The sequence below is a fragment of the Syngnathus acus genome, chromosome 1, assembly GCF_901709675.1.
Source record: "Syngnathus acus chromosome 1, fSynAcu1.2, whole genome shotgun sequence".
Classification (NCBI taxonomy): domain Eukaryota; kingdom Metazoa; phylum Chordata; class Actinopteri; order Syngnathiformes; family Syngnathidae; genus Syngnathus; species Syngnathus acus.
Window position 1 is genome coordinate 6,086,454 of NC_051087.1, and position 15,521 is coordinate 6,101,974.

The 15,521-nt window shown below is 41.3% G+C and overlaps 1 protein-coding gene across 2 annotated transcripts in view; it reads left to right on the forward strand.

Moving 5' to 3' along the window:
* The window catches only part of pcdh7a (protocadherin 7a), a 39,667-nt gene extending 24,318 nt beyond the window's left edge, over positions 1-15,349 (forward strand). The window contains exons 5-7 of one of the 2 annotated variants that reach the window (XM_037259088.1): positions 9,557-9,758; positions 10,226-10,257; positions 11,539-11,705. In XM_037259088.1, the coding sequence (XP_037114983.1) occupies positions 9,557-9,758; positions 10,226-10,257; positions 11,539-11,568 (264 nt within the window). In that variant the 3' untranslated portion in view covers positions 11,569-11,705. Of the gene's footprint in view, positions 1-9,556; positions 9,759-10,225; positions 10,258-11,538 lie in introns of both variants that reach the window. The other variant, XM_037259080.1, reaches the window with a different exon arrangement.
* Positions 15,350-15,521: the final 172 nt, after the last annotated feature.

A 15,521-nucleotide genomic window follows, 5' to 3' on the forward strand; every position in this document is an offset into this window, starting at 1 on the left:
AGGACGGCAAAAGATGTAAAGCAAAGACGTGGCCAGATATGATAAACGACCCAGGATGCAATGTGAAAAAGACAAGTGTGGCTTGTTGAAGATAAAAAGGACAGGAAATAGGAAGCGTCTATATAGGTGGAGGAGAAAGCATGCAGTCAGATATCTGATCTCCTTTATTGACTGTCTATTGTTCACAGCAGCACTCCTAATTACTCTCAACAGGGTGCACGTGTGTGTTGTCGTGCATGTGTGCGTATGATTGTGTGCTTCCGTGTGTGTATGAGTGACTACATCCTCATCCTCACTTTTACTCTACCATTCACTGGCTCCCCACAGTGATGCCATTGTCCACCCTCTGGTCAAGCTTTAATGGACATTAGCAGTGCTCCTAACGTGTACACAATTAGGGTCTAATGGTGCACACAACTCGAGGGCAGTCATACATATGTATGGGCGCCACTCGCACGCACACAAGGTCCCTTGTGCGCCACCATCCTGTTGCCGTCTTTTTCCCCACAATGCTCGTTGTCATGGATATTTATAAGAAAATGACTGTTATGGGGATGAGCCGTGGAAAGCCATGAGCATCACGAGTGAGCCGTACACAAAAAAAAAAAAACACTGCAACAAAAAGAGCTAATCTGAGTCATGGGCATTTGTCCGGTAAGCCTGGCCTCACATCAGACTCTATGCGCTTTTGTTGCTGTTTTGTTTTCAAGCCCCTATACATGGCCCGGGCTGCACAAAGGGATAAACATTTCAAAAGCCAGCGAACAGAGTCAGTGATTTTCGCTGTTTTTCTGTATGTGCGCATGCGTGGATGTGAGCGTTAGAGTGTGCGTGTCTTTGTGGCGGGGGGGGTCTGGGGGTGCATGTGCAAACCCAGATGGAGGCTGGGATTCGGCAAGTTAGGCCAATGCCAAAATGGACAGCTTGTTGGTAACAAAGCTGTAGTGGATAGCAATGCGGTAGGCCAGAAGTGATCACCCCCTCCCCCTCACACACACACTTGTACAGTAACTAGCTCGGACCATTATCATTAGTTAAGTGGGCACTAGCTGCGGTTAAGCTTTAATTGCTCCCAGAAAGAGAAAGCGATCTACAGTCTTTGAGTTTCTGCACTGTACTGCAATGGTGTTTATCAGGGAATGGGTAGTACCGGTGGTGCCCGCATGAGGGGCCCGCACTGCTGCAGTAGAAAGAGAGCGAAACAGAGAGAGGCAGAGACTGCATCAGGGCGATCAGATGACCTCGCCGCTGCAGTTAATGTTCTCTGGCACTCAGACACAAGGCTAAGGCTCTCCCTCATACCGCAGGGCTGCTGTACTACAAGCTACCAGTGTGTGTGTGTGTGTGTCTTAACAAGGGCCCATGTGCCACAGAGTAGGTATAGTAAGTAGCTAACACATTTCTTTCTCTCTTTCTTTCGGTCTTTATTGAGTCTTTCTTTACTTGTACCGCATCCCCCCTTCTTTCTCTGCACTTCATGCCCCTCTCTTCCTCCCTCCCAAGCCTCTGCCTCTCCTTAGCTCTCCCCCTCTTCTTCCTCTCTCTGCAGTGCAGCATGGTGATTATCATTCCTCTCACAGAGTCAGGCCTGATAGTCAGATACTGCTGAGCACCCTTCTACATCACCTGCTCCTAGAGGGAGCAATGGAGGGAGGCAGACACAGAGAGTGAAGGAGGAGGTCTGCAGAAAGAGAGAGAGAGTGCATGTTTGTGTGTGGAAGCACAGAGAGAACTGTGGATAGGTAGACGTTAGGCGAAAGAGTGCCATAGCATAAAAAAGTGACGATCGCAAGAGCTGCAGAGGTGGTCCCACTGCAACAAACTACAAATAAACGTGTGGGTGTGTGTGTGCACGGGTGCAAAATAAGTGCGCATAATGTGCATGTCTTTCCACTATTCGCATGGCGGCCGAGTGTGTGTTGTGGCAACAACGCGCCTTGGCTCATCAACATGTGGGAGCGGACAGTTGCTGTTTGTTTAGCATCGTCCTTCATCCCACCAGCTGTTTCAACTTGCTCCAAGTCATCTTCTGCATTTTGCAAATAGCAAAAAGATACCTTATGGCCAACCCACCAAGCAACACAGTCGCGAAAACGATTTCTTTCCTTCTTTTTACTTTCACTATGTTCTAATCTTTGTTTGTAAGCATAATTGCATGAAAACTTCCTTCAGAGTGAGGGCATGGGGCCAAGAGGAGTTCGAACAACATTGTTCCACTTGTCAAACATCGCAACAGCATTTGTCTTCATTCATTTTTAAAAAGAAAAATGGTCATAATGCATCATCTAGGTTTTAGGGCCTTTTTTTTTTTTTTTTAATACGGTAGCCCCACATTAGGACATTTTTTTCATGACATAAGATACATGAGTGGTCATTACAAAAATTTAAAAATAATATTAAACACAAACATGAAAAGTGAAGCTACAAACTCAAAAGTATAGGCACATAACCCCACACATCATCCTTGATTAAATAATTAAAACGCAAGCAGATGTTCTATAAAAAATGTAAATGTGAAAAAAACATTTTTTAAAAAATCTTCTGCAATTGTGGTACTTGTGAAGTAGTCTGGTATAGTTGATGTCGGGGTAAGTCTCAATGTGTACAAAGTGTACAATTTAGTGTTAACGCTTTGTGCCGTTTCCCTCATTGATCGAGCGTTTTTCTTCATCTCCTGACCCATTTCTCTACCTGTCCGCTTCACCTCACGCTTACGTGCAGTAAACAACACATCTGTTCTTTGCAGCCAAACCTCAAGGGAAAACACATTCCATGCCACTCACTGTGCAGACACACACTCATGCACGTCTATATTTAAATTAGCAGTGTAAATATATCACCTTCAAATGAATTGTTAACACATCTGTCTCGTTGGCGTGACTTATTGCGAAACGCTTCCTGTCAGCGTATTTCACTCCGTCTCCTTTTAACGTGTTTGATGCATAACTTAAACAAAAGCTGCTAGCGGCTTCAAAAGATTCATGTATGCATCTTAAAACTCACAACAAAGCCCGAGTGCACTCAGTCACTCGGAGGTCAAAGGTGAATTTGCTCTGTTCCCTTTGGCAAAGTGATAAAACAGAAGAGTAAAGTGAAGATAACAAAGCAGAGTGTTAAGATTTATGAACTACTTTGTGTTCATGAGATAAAACAAAGCATGAAAGATATTCATCTTTCGTATATCTCACCAGTTAATTTCACACTTAAGGCACATGTGAGGGAGAAAAAGATAAAATAAGAAGTAGTGGATCTAATGAAATATTCATGCTGAAATGCTAAGGAGTGCCAGAAGTATGTTAACTAGTTGAATATTTGAGAACACCCAATTTCTCTAGTTTTTATTAGAATTCAAGCAGTTTAAATCCATTAATCAAAGCAGCGCCAATGAATACAGTTGAGAAAGTCTCATTTATTTTGAAGACGCTGCAGCGCATACAAATCAGGAATGGTAAGAGTGCATTCGTTGTCAAGCTAACAGAGATAAATCCAGTTTGGAGACATTGGGCCCTATTTTTTCCTCTTTGGGAATTTGGCAGATGGGCTATGCCTTGCTGGGCGTTCCAGCGGACTTTGGACGGTTTCTATTACAAAGTGCACCTGTAGTAGAGTGGATGTCATTGTGTTTCATTCATAAATATATCAGCCATCTTTCATTATTTATTGTTGTTTTACTAATAATTTAGTAAGACAGAAATTTCACAAAATGGTCATTCAGATCTTTTTTTTCTAAAAGAGAATTTCTATATGTTGGCAGCCCCCGCCTTTATAGTAACATTTTTTTCCGCAATTTTTTCTTCAGTAGAGAGTATTTATTCAATTAACCCAATTTTCATTTTTTGCTAATATGGCTATAACAAGCCACACAATGAATGGGTCTTCCCTCCCTTTAGGGACTGCTAAGCCCCTTCAAAGTATTTGTTAAATCTGGCCTTTAATTGAGTCTTACAAGATCCCATGTGGATGGTTCTGATCCACTTTTTGCCATGGAAATAATCACATTGAACAAGCAAAGACATGTCCACAAATTGAACTCGATTCTTAAGGACAGCGAGCAGCGTAATTGGGATGCAAAGTTTCACCCCTCAATCTCTGTTAGGAAAATATCAACTAGGTGACAGGTGAGATTGCAAAGAGGATGTCAGGTGTCTGCTTGATTGACGGCCGACCCCTGGCTGCTTCTGCGCGAAACTACAAAAGCACCGGCAGAAAAATAACTCGGTAACAAATACAATCGTGAGTTGATAAAAGAGGTATCCCTTGTGATAGCGACCAACGGCAAGGTAAGATTTGTGTGAGGAAAATGTTGTCATCTATCCTTAAGATGTTGAATGTCTATATTCCTAAAAGTTGTTCTTTCAGTCTTTTGGGCAGGTTAAAGCCCCGCCCCAATGAGTCTGGTCTACTTATATTTTATATATTGTGATCACATCAGTGATGCACCAATAGTGTGGAGAATCAAATATATCCAGCATGAGAATGAGAAGATGGATTGATGGATGAGTGTACCGTAGGCCCCCCCCCCCAACATTTCATAAGCCCCCCCCTTTTAAGACTGAGATCTGATTGATCTCGATGGACAACTCCCTGTCAAATTTATGCAGAATGTGCAAAGATCGCAGGCAAGCAGCGTCTCATCCAGACAAGCGTGTTTGTTGTTTTGCTGTGTCTCAAGCTCGTCCTGTTGATTCATTATGCAAACCAGCATGGAGCAGGACACAAACTCCGCATCCAACTGCAGTGCACGATTCACACTGCACGCAGATGTTGTATATATCCAAACACGTGTTGAATATGCAGACACATGTAACAAGAAGAGAGGGAGACTGTTAATTAACTCAAGCTCGTTAATTCTCTTTGAACCGACTGGTGAGGAGGTTTACACACTAATTACCTTGATGACTGAGGCAACCTGTTCACGCACATAGACATGCAAATCCTCACATTAAAAAGATAGCTGGAGCATCCTCACGGCCTGACATAACACATCTTGCGGGCGTTGAAAGACTCATGCGCGCTTTTAAAGTGCGCTTACACAAAGGTGTGAACGTTTGGCTGGTAAGCATATGCAGAAACACACACAAGTAGCGTAAATGGCATAAAAATGAAAGCTATTTTAAGATTTTTTTTTTTTTCATGATTATTATTCCTATCCGCCAGATGCGTTCAGGGTCACCATGCTTCTGTTTGACACAGAAAGGCTAAAATGCACAAACTGATTCCTATTGCATATGTTTGCATAGTGCAGCTGCATTATATGCGCACATTATACACACTGGCCAACACACAGCACTGCACAGTAGAGTAGAGCTCCCATGTCACTATTGAACACTAATGGCCTGTGTAAGATGAACGGCAAGGGGTTTTTAATGTCCTCTGTCAAACTCAATTAATATTCCATCAGGCATGAATTCGTGGCAAGGCTGCACCTTTCTCACCATTCATCAGTGTGTGTGTGCATGTGTGTGGTCCTATGTGTAATGGAGACACTAGTTACGCTGAAGAGCAGCTACAATAGCACCCTGGGGCCTTACAATTCTAATTTGGATCAGCCAAAAGTTGTACAGTTTCATACGGGCTCGATGCTCGAAGACGGCGCAGCTGCACTCGAGCGTAAAAATTGGCATATCTGGATTCTTAGTGCTGGTCTTGTTTGGCCTTTTTCTTTTTCTTCCACACCATTCATGGTGGGCGTTCTGGTGTACCGAGGGCGTGACTGCTTGACCCCATATCCAGCATATGCTAGTTTTGTTTTGTGCTAGTCTTGCTGGTGTCACCAGCTGCTAGTATGAACAACAGTAGCATACTGATCTTGCTGGTATCCTACACAGCCATGATCGATCAGGGCGGAAGTTGGTGTTCAAGTGGCCATTTCATAGATCTGTAATCATATCTGCCAAATTCATATCATCTGCCTATGAGGTGGACTGCTTGCAGTTCCTTGCAAAGCGCCCGATTTAAAATGTGCCACGCCACACCGCCTTGCCCAGGTCCAAAACTCGGTTCAGCCCGCCCCCCGGCAGAGTTATACCCCGCCTCATGCCAGAACATTACATCGAGTCATCAGACATACCTCAACAAGATTCATGACCCAACCACGAAAATTGTTTGTTCAGCCATGTTGGCAGAACACTTTGTGGTTCACAGTGACAGTGACTTACAATAGCTGAATTGTGCAATATGATTCAAACAACAGAAAATAAAACCTCTCGACAAAATGAAAAAGCATCAGGCGTAACGAGACAATTTCCATTTTGAGAGCAGCAATGTGAGATTGAGTAAGGTCAGTAAACAAATGTCATCTACAGAGAAGTAGGATGGGAATGAAAATAGTACGATATTTGACACTCGCTTGAAAGGCGTATCGTACTTTTAGCTAATGAGCTGTTATATCTTGAGAAAAACAATATTTTTATGTTTAACCTGGGTTTAGGCTCAAGGCAAAAATAAAAAAGGTGTTTTTTCAGAGGATTTGTTCCCCAAGCAATTACACTACCAAAAAAAAATACTTCATTTAATCCACCAAAAACTTTGAAGGACGTGCTACCAATAATTCCGACAAAGCACAATGGAAACATCACCTTTTTAGTAAAAACATTTTAATGAGCAAAGTCAACGGAATAGTTTTAAAAACACCACTTTGACATCAAATTATTGACTTCAAGATTAAAGTCTAATGTAAAAGAAAAATATGTAAGCCGGTCGGACTTGATTAAAAGCAAAACCGCGAAGGTCATGACACATTCAGCTTGGACACTAATTGATTTTAACGAGTCCAATTCTTTGCTGAAGATCCATGTAGATTTTTTTTCTTCAAGGATGAGAGCGAGCAAGGCAGGGAGAGTGAAGGAGTTATGGGTCAATAAACCCTGCCGTAGGGAAGAGGAGAGGGACTCATAACGAGGTCAAGGACAAATTATTGATCGGCACATCATAAAGCTGACTAGTGTGGAGAAGAAGTAGAAGAAGGAAAGCTCCGTCGGAAGAAGGCGGTCCAAAGCAAAGAGGGAGAGTTACTGTTGCGAGAAGCAGACTTGACTGCATTCAGGAGGAAGGCTGGGGGAGGAGTTTCATTGGGGCGCCAGAACGGAGTGCAGGGGGAAATAAAATTAGCAGGGTGAAAGAATGAAAAAGGGCACCTCAGACCAGCGAGGGAACCAGAGGGAAATTGAATTACATTGAATTATGGCTGAACTGATGAGATCGGTAGCGGAACAGACAGACACACTCGCGCACAGGAACGCACACGCACCTCAGGCACCTCGAGATCAATAATTAAAGAAAAATAAAAAAAACACCTTTTTCAAGTTGTAAATCTAAACTCTGGAATAAAACTACTTTTACCTTTACGTCCTTGTCTGTATTCTTTTTCTGATAGCAAACTGTTGAATTCTAGAACTATTCATCATTCTTAGTGCTGTCTGTGATGAATTACAAACAAAATTGTCAAATTTATTCTTGACTTTTTCAAAGGGTGAATGTAATTTGTTCCAGGAGCTTGTAAGATCTCTGATTTATTCCAATTTTCCAAAGGAAATAATCATTACAGTGGAGGAAGTGTTCTGCATAACATCTCAACATTCATAAAAGTGTAAAAATAAGTTAACCAGTGTGAAGGCATCGGAACAATCTTGATTCGCGAGTGGCAGTTCCAGAACAGAAAATGTCGGTGAGGCACTCAACCTGCCAAGAAAAAATGAATGAATGAGTGAATCTGCAATATTTTTTTCTACATTATCATGTTCTTTCATTCCACCTGCAACCATAGCCAACTTGTTTTTTTAATCAAATGCATTTGTTGTAAGGCGGGGGTTGAGGAGGTAATACGGCTGAGGAAATTAACCTGTGCTCAGTTGCCATAGTTACACACTCTCGAGTCTAAACTTGGATGTTTTTCAGAGAAGGCATCGAATATCTGACTTGTGCACATAGTAAAAGGGCATCGGGGTCTCGAGTTTTTATTTATCCAAGAGAGGAAAACAGTTTGACAGCTACGGATCAATTATTAGTGATGTCAATAGCACCGACGTCAGAAAAACAAACTTGTTGACTCAAATAAGACTAAATAGTATAAATTTTAGCTTTGCAGTGACACATTTGTATCTTCCTTCTGTTGCAAACAAATAAGCAAGTTAGATTTCCCAAAATATAAAGGGGCTAACTATGATTAATATTTGATTAAGAGTTAATTCCAAACACATTTTTCTTGGTGTTTCCCAGATGAAGCCACGACGATATGAAAACAGCTTTCATCTCAAACCAAGCTTGGGACCGTCGTCTTAATTAATTTTGCTGTCTTTTATGCTGTGGTATCTATGAGGTGAAATGTTCAAAAATTCTCTGTCTGGAAGAAAAGAAAAAGGGCTTTTCATCTCAGCCGTCCGTCACGTTTTTCTCCAGATTATCCCAAGGCGACATTGTAACGAGTTGCGGTCTTACCCGCCCTAATCCGAATTTGTATTTTTTTTTTTTACCCTTTTCCATTCCTTCCTCCCCCGCACCCGGCACGTTTCAAAGCTGATGTAAATGCAAAGGGTTGTAATGTTGAGGTGTTCAGGTAAAGGAGTTTGGGATGAGCTATGAGCTGTGTGTTCTAGAAATTGGCTTCTGGGTGCCGAGTGATTCCCTCAGGGCCACGAGGAGTCATTTAACACTCTGTGATGTACGCTTCCTCGACTCCGTTCGCTACACGGAGGTGATTTGTGTGCTGGAAATCACAGCAGGTGTGATGCCGGCTTTGAGGGAATGATGTGGACTGATTCATCGTCCCCCCCCCTTCCCTTGTCACCGGTGGTCCTGTACAGCCAACTGTGGGACACATTCTGATTGCATTCCAATGTGGTGACAAATCAACCAAAATATTTTTTCATGATATTAAAAACTATCTAAATAAAACTGCTCGTCATATGGTGCTTCAAGTTCAGTCTAAGTGCAAAAGAAGGCCTTTGGCACGTTTATGTAAATGAATCGTACTTAACTAAGAAACGGTCGATATGGTAAAACGTGCTTAAAGCTCCTCAAACACGTGTTGAAGTTCAATTTCAGGTGAGATTTCAGAGGTCGAAGACATAATGATGAAACACACCAGTGGGAAAAAAAAAAGGAATATATAAGGGGGGCTATTCTAAAATTAGCTCAACAGTGATGGGACGTTGTGATTTTCTCGGAAGTGATCATTTGTATTCTTTTTAAATGTCTTATTTGTGATGCAGTTCTACTCTTGTGAGTTTCTGAGTTCTGTTAGTGCTGCAGCAATGTCGAATTCCAAATAATGAATAAACGCTTTAGGGCAAGCCAAAAGATTTGTCAACATCAGCTATTGGCAGACAGTTTTAATCTAAACAGGATTACTCAAAAAGTTGGAAAAGCCACCGTGATTGGTAGATGACATTATCCTTCATCGTATCAGTCGTGCACATAAACACCACCAGATAATCTCAATATGTCTTTGCAGGCCACTGCCTATACCTAATCCCCCAGATTGAGAATTTCAGATTAGGAGTCTCCCTGATGATTAATCCCATATTGTTTGTGTTTTGTGTTTGCGCTTGGCCCGCAGGGGACCCTTCGCCGGGTGACCTTCTCAGTGGTAAACCAGGCCCAGGACCCCAGTTGCTATGACAGCGGCCTGGAGGACTCGGAGACCCCCAGCAGCAAGAGTTCATCTGGGCCACGTTTAGGAGCCCTGCCGCTGCCCGAGGAGGGTTATGAACGCACCACACCCGAGGGTAGTGTGGGGGAGGAGGAGCATGTGGAGAACGGTTAGTGGGCACACACACATTTACACACATGCAAAGTTTGTCTAATAGGATGAAAGCAGGTCATCCTAGCATTTTTTGGACCAAGCAAGGAGCGTGCATACAGCAAAACTGTGTCAATAGTTGTGCTATTAAAAGTATATCATCTCACACAAATATTGCTTTTGAAGTGAAGAAGCAGAATCTTTTTTCCTCAAGACTTTGCACACGTCATGAAAGACTTTTTAGGTTTCATTTGAACACCTTTTATTTACCCTTGACTGACTTTAAACACATAGCCCCGTTCATATTATAACATGCACTACATATGCTCCTGTGTTACTTTTTTTTTCTACAAATTTCAAGCTTTTGATATCTGACAGCAGGTAAAATCTTTGTTTTGGCAGTAACTTTTAGTTATTTTTCAAATCAAGTCCCCATCAAGGTCACCGAAAGACAAAACTTTTCATTTTCATCTTTCCCCTGCACAGCATATGGACATGACAGAGCTGGAAGAACTTTGGTAATGCATGAAGGTCACCGTGACCTGAGATTCTCTTGGGACTGTGCATGCGGTTTAATGTTGCTTTCAAAAAGACAGGAGAATTTTGGCAGGGAGGGTGTAATGACTTTTCGCCAAAGTCAGATGAAAAGGGGGGATTTAGCAAGGAGACACTATGTCTGTTTAGGTTTTACCGAGAAGCCAGAGAGGGGGAGAACACTCAAAGAAAGGTTTCATTTCAAAAAAAGTGTTTTTCTTCTCTTCCAAAATATGAACTTTAGGATTGCTCAGCTCACAATATTAAACGTAGAGAACTTTGCAGTTTGCACTCTGATGACAAAGAAGAAACTTGAGCGTGAAGTGAATTTTTATTTGTTGAGTCTTAGACGAAAATAACACCAGAAAGTGGCAAAAGGGTGTTTGATTAAGAAAACATCATGGATAAGATAGAGCCTATTATTAATTATTATTATCATTATTACTATTGTTGTTGTTGAGAAAAATAGAAATAATGATCATTTCTTCATAATTGTCTAATTGTGCAGCTATTTTACAACTTTAAATAGACATGGCTTTAACACAATAAGGACAAAGAAAGTTGTTTTTAATTCCGATTTACAGTAATTGAACATAAAGCCAGTATATGTCCAAACATGCTTTACATAGAAAATGCTAACCGGGTGTGATGGGGCATCGCTAACCTCTTGACATCACAGGATATTAATGGGTTGATACGCTATATTCCTTGCATGGCATTCCATTTTAATTTGTCGTGATGTCATCCTGACTTTTTTAATCACACTCTTCTGGCTCAGTAATGGTTTGGGTTTCCAGCCGACCTTTCACCTCTCAAGGTCTTGAGCTAAGCAGTTTCACTTTGTTCTTTTTTCTGTTTTCTTCTGCTTTATGTATTCCTTAGTGTATATGTGATTACAGATGTACCTTGACTTTCAAGTTTCATCGGTTTCATGATCAAGCTGATAACACAATTTAATTGTAGATGATATCAATTTTGCCCTTGATTTGGTCAAACTAGCGAACAGCACTGAACAGTGAAATAGAAACATTGATATAATAAAAGATTAAAAAGCAGCTTTCCTAAGGTGTATTTGCACTGAAAGTCACACACACACACTTATATTTTAGTGCCGGTAGTTCAATAATCAATAATAAGCAGGAACAAAATTTTAGCTGGCAACAAAAATAAAAAAATAAATAAAAACTCAGAACCTGAGAAACACTTGTAAGTCAAGATACCATCAGTTTTATTTTTTTTTAAATTGCTTTTACTTATGCCTTTAGATGCTAGGCAGCTGCCAGATGTGGCTCTAACCGGAAAGTGTACGCGAGAGTGTGATGAGTTCGGCCACTCTGACACATGCTGGATGCCCGTCCGCCCGTCTCCTCGCCAGCGCCAACGCCACGGCAGCGACCCCCCGCGACTCTCCACCTTTGCCCCCGGTGACGACAACAACAATCTGCGCGGAAACGACCACGAGAGCGACAGCGAGAGCGCGGGCAGTGCCGGGAGTTCAGAACCGGGTGTGGTCATGGCGGGAGAAGGTCAGAGGTTACCACTAGTCAACGGCGATCCTTTGGGCACCCTGGGAAGAGCCAACAAGAACATGGGCGACCACAATCGGAACCTTCTCAACCGAAAGATGACCTCGGCGTCCTACGACACCTTCAGCAGCGCTGGCTTCGGGAGGCGCCATCCAGATGAAGAAGGAGGAGAAGGAGGCCAGAACCCAGCAGAGGTCATACCGCTGACCCGGACTGGAGGGGACTACAAGACCACGTCCTGCCTCACGTTGTCACGCCGTGAAGTCTACCTGTGACCTCCTCCTACGGCAGTAATCACTCCAAGCGGCCCCATCCCAAGAACTTGTTCGGATGTGAAAATGTTGATTGGGTTCCCGAAAGTTGTACATGCGTTTGAAACTTCAGGATTCTAATATTTATAGGCACTTAAACTTCACCGAGTGATGGATCAAATATTTTGAGAGCTCCTGCCTGGAGTATTTCCCTTTCAAAAAGAAAGAAAACAAGAAAAAAAAAAAAATCAGGTGTGGAAGCTGCCTGCAGGCGATAATTCTATTACGTCCATGTGGGGGAGGAAGACTTCATCTCTTCTTCTTTTTTTACCTGAACCTGATGCATGCCTGACCTTCTGCCACTGAGGCAACTGTGGGAAGAATAGAGTGCGGGAAAGACAGAGACTGAGTAAATCACAGTGCCATAAAGGCTTCAGTACAAAATAAAACTTTTAAGACTCTATCGTCAAACATTCAGTCACGTCCAGTCAGAATAAATAAGTAGGAAAAAAAAAACATTAACTGGGGCATTTTAGTTCTATTTCCGCATTTATTAGCGCCACACTGGAATACAAAATAAAAGGAAAATTAGAGGAAAATTCGTTAGTAAGAGTAAGATAAAAGCGTAATATTACAAGATATGTGTGCTGTTTCACTAATAAAGTGAGCATGTTACAATAAAACGTCTGTAATATTCCGTAGAGAAAGTCAGCTTGGTTGCAAAAATTGATTAAAAAAATAAGAGAGAGAAGTACAATAATAATTCAGCAGTACGAGAACAAAGTCATAATATTGCGAAAATAAGTTGTAAAGTTCATAGATTATACTCGTCATCTTATATCGAAAAAGTGAATTTGTTATTTTACTGTGAGTAGTGAATTCCCACGAGAACAGAAAAGGCAACAGTCCAAGTTCAATATCTGCTGTCTCTCGTAGAGGCCCGCTCTATATTAATTACAGAAAAAGCCAAATAATAACAATACCTAGCTCAACTAATTAAATATTTTCAGTGAGGTTAGCTAGGAATACTTTTCCACACAATCACATCGAACTGTACATTGTCATAAAATAACAACTTTTTTTGTAACATTATCACTTTATGCTAAGAAAAATGAGCATTTCCCCATAACAGTACAACCTGTGGTCCGTAATATTTTTACTTTATTCTTCTCAAGTTTGTTTTTCAGTGTGGCCCTAATACTGCATTGATTTATACCAGTTAGACACAAAATAGATACAAATACATTAAAATACCTTGAAGAGTAGCTCACAGCTTGGAAACATGCTTTGTACCTTAAAATGGATTATAACTGTACTTTAACTTCTGACACTGTGTACAGTTACATCCGAAATAATATTAATGATCCTTAATGCAGGTTCGCCTTCATTTGTATTAACAGACGGCAACAATGTGATTTTTTTTTTATAATGTAACCACTCAGAACACAGAGCATCAAAAATATCACGGCGTGTTGCCTTCGCATCCAGCCTGTATGTATATAAAGTATGTGTGCGTTAGAGAACAAAGCGGAATTCTATGCTCACCTACATGACCCGCAACCCACGTGAGCTTGCGGCCACGTGAAGATAACACAACCCATGCAAAAGCATTTACACAAACTGGAATTTATACGCAGTGACATTGTAACATAAAGACAAATGGGCATTCGGTTTTCATGCAGAAGCAAGCACACTATCATTCGGAGGCTGTTCAGTCATTATGCGCTGTTTAAGTGCAACACTTTGCCTGATCCCCCTCCAGCCAATATTTAAACATGCAATGTATTCAAATCACATCTTGCTCCATTAAAAGGAATTCCATCTACTGTATGTAACATTAGACAACGCGCAGATAAGACATATTCAGCATAATGTAAGTAGGACTCATAGGAAAAGGACTGAAAATAAAAGCTGACTCTGCATGAAAGATAATGCTAACTACTTCTTTGCTTTTTTTTTTAGAAAAAAAAAAAGGAGAAAGATAGAAAACCACGAGCCTTTTTTGGGATAACATGCCTATTTGGATACAGCTGTATTATACGTGTGTGCTTACAGGGAAATGAAGATAATGTTGGCAGAAAGAGAGGTGACATCATAAAATGGAGGGTGCACAAAACAACCTGGATTTCAGAACTCTTTTTTGTATTATTATGATTACCAAATGGTGCCAACCCGAACCAAGCGTGCATGAACTCCCTCATCCTTCCCGCGGAGGATCGGCTGTGGATCGAGGCCAGCGCATCTTAATTCCCATCATCAGAGTGTGGATAGGGATAATAGGGTTAGCACGTCCCTCTGCTCTTAATGAGTTCCTTTTCTGGCTCTTCTCCTCCCTTGATCTACACATATCTTATTATGAACGTCTCAACGTGTGAATGTAAGCGGAAATTGTCAGGAAGCGTGTCTGTTCTGGAAACGCTGACGTTTCAAAGGTTGCTGCCACGGTTTTGTTATGATTCAGATGGGAGTCTTGATAAGGAACTTTAAGTTGGGAAATAAGATGGAAAGGGGCACGTTTTAGGTGCATAATGACACTTTGTATACATGTATATAACCTCGCCTCAAGAAATATGTGATGGACACCCCTGAGCTTGACTATCCATCCTGGAGCTGTCTTTATCTCCAAATCTACTGAGCTTTGCCCCTGATGGACTGAGGATCAATCTACTGACATGGACGTTCAGATGGGATTGTTGGAAATGCTCCTGTCTCATCAGGATTTGAACAATTTTTTTTCACCCCTACCCTGCTCTTCAAACTGCTGTTTTAAGGCAGTTTCATTATTGCACCTTTCAAGGGAACTTACTGTAAATGAATCCATGTGGGTGTGTATGCTTTTTTTTTTTTTTATAATATACTGCACGTTTAAACATGTTTCACTACTGCAAAAACAAGAGGGGAGGATATTTTGTCAGATGGGACAGTGGACATTTGTCATCCCTCTTGCGCTGTTTCACTTATAGCCATGTACAGATGAAACGACACTGTAGAACACACAACTGGAGACCATAAAGGACAATGGCATGCTTAAACTCTTCGAATCTGCACTTACAGTGAACAAAAAAAAAATATATAATGGGCGGTTGGGATTTTTTTTAATTCTTATTATAATTTTTCTCTTCTTGTTTTTTTTTTTTCTTACACGGCTCACTGTTTTTTGCTGTTCCCTTCCTCTTATCAGCATAAGAACTAATTGCATTTGCTATGACAAGGATGCAAAGGACCTGTCGGCACACGGTTTGGTATGAAGACGAATCCTGTAAAAGTTTGAATTTGACATTAAAAACGTCGAACACTCATTTGTCTGCTCGTTGATGACTCTGTTTCGCACACTTACTAATTAACCTTTTGAGCTCCCACATTTGATTTGTTCTTTTTCTAGAAAATTTTAGCTGAGCTGACTTCTGGTGCATTGAATCTTTTTGCTGTATTGTTCTCACGTGTAAGAAGCACAGGAATAGTACAAAACAG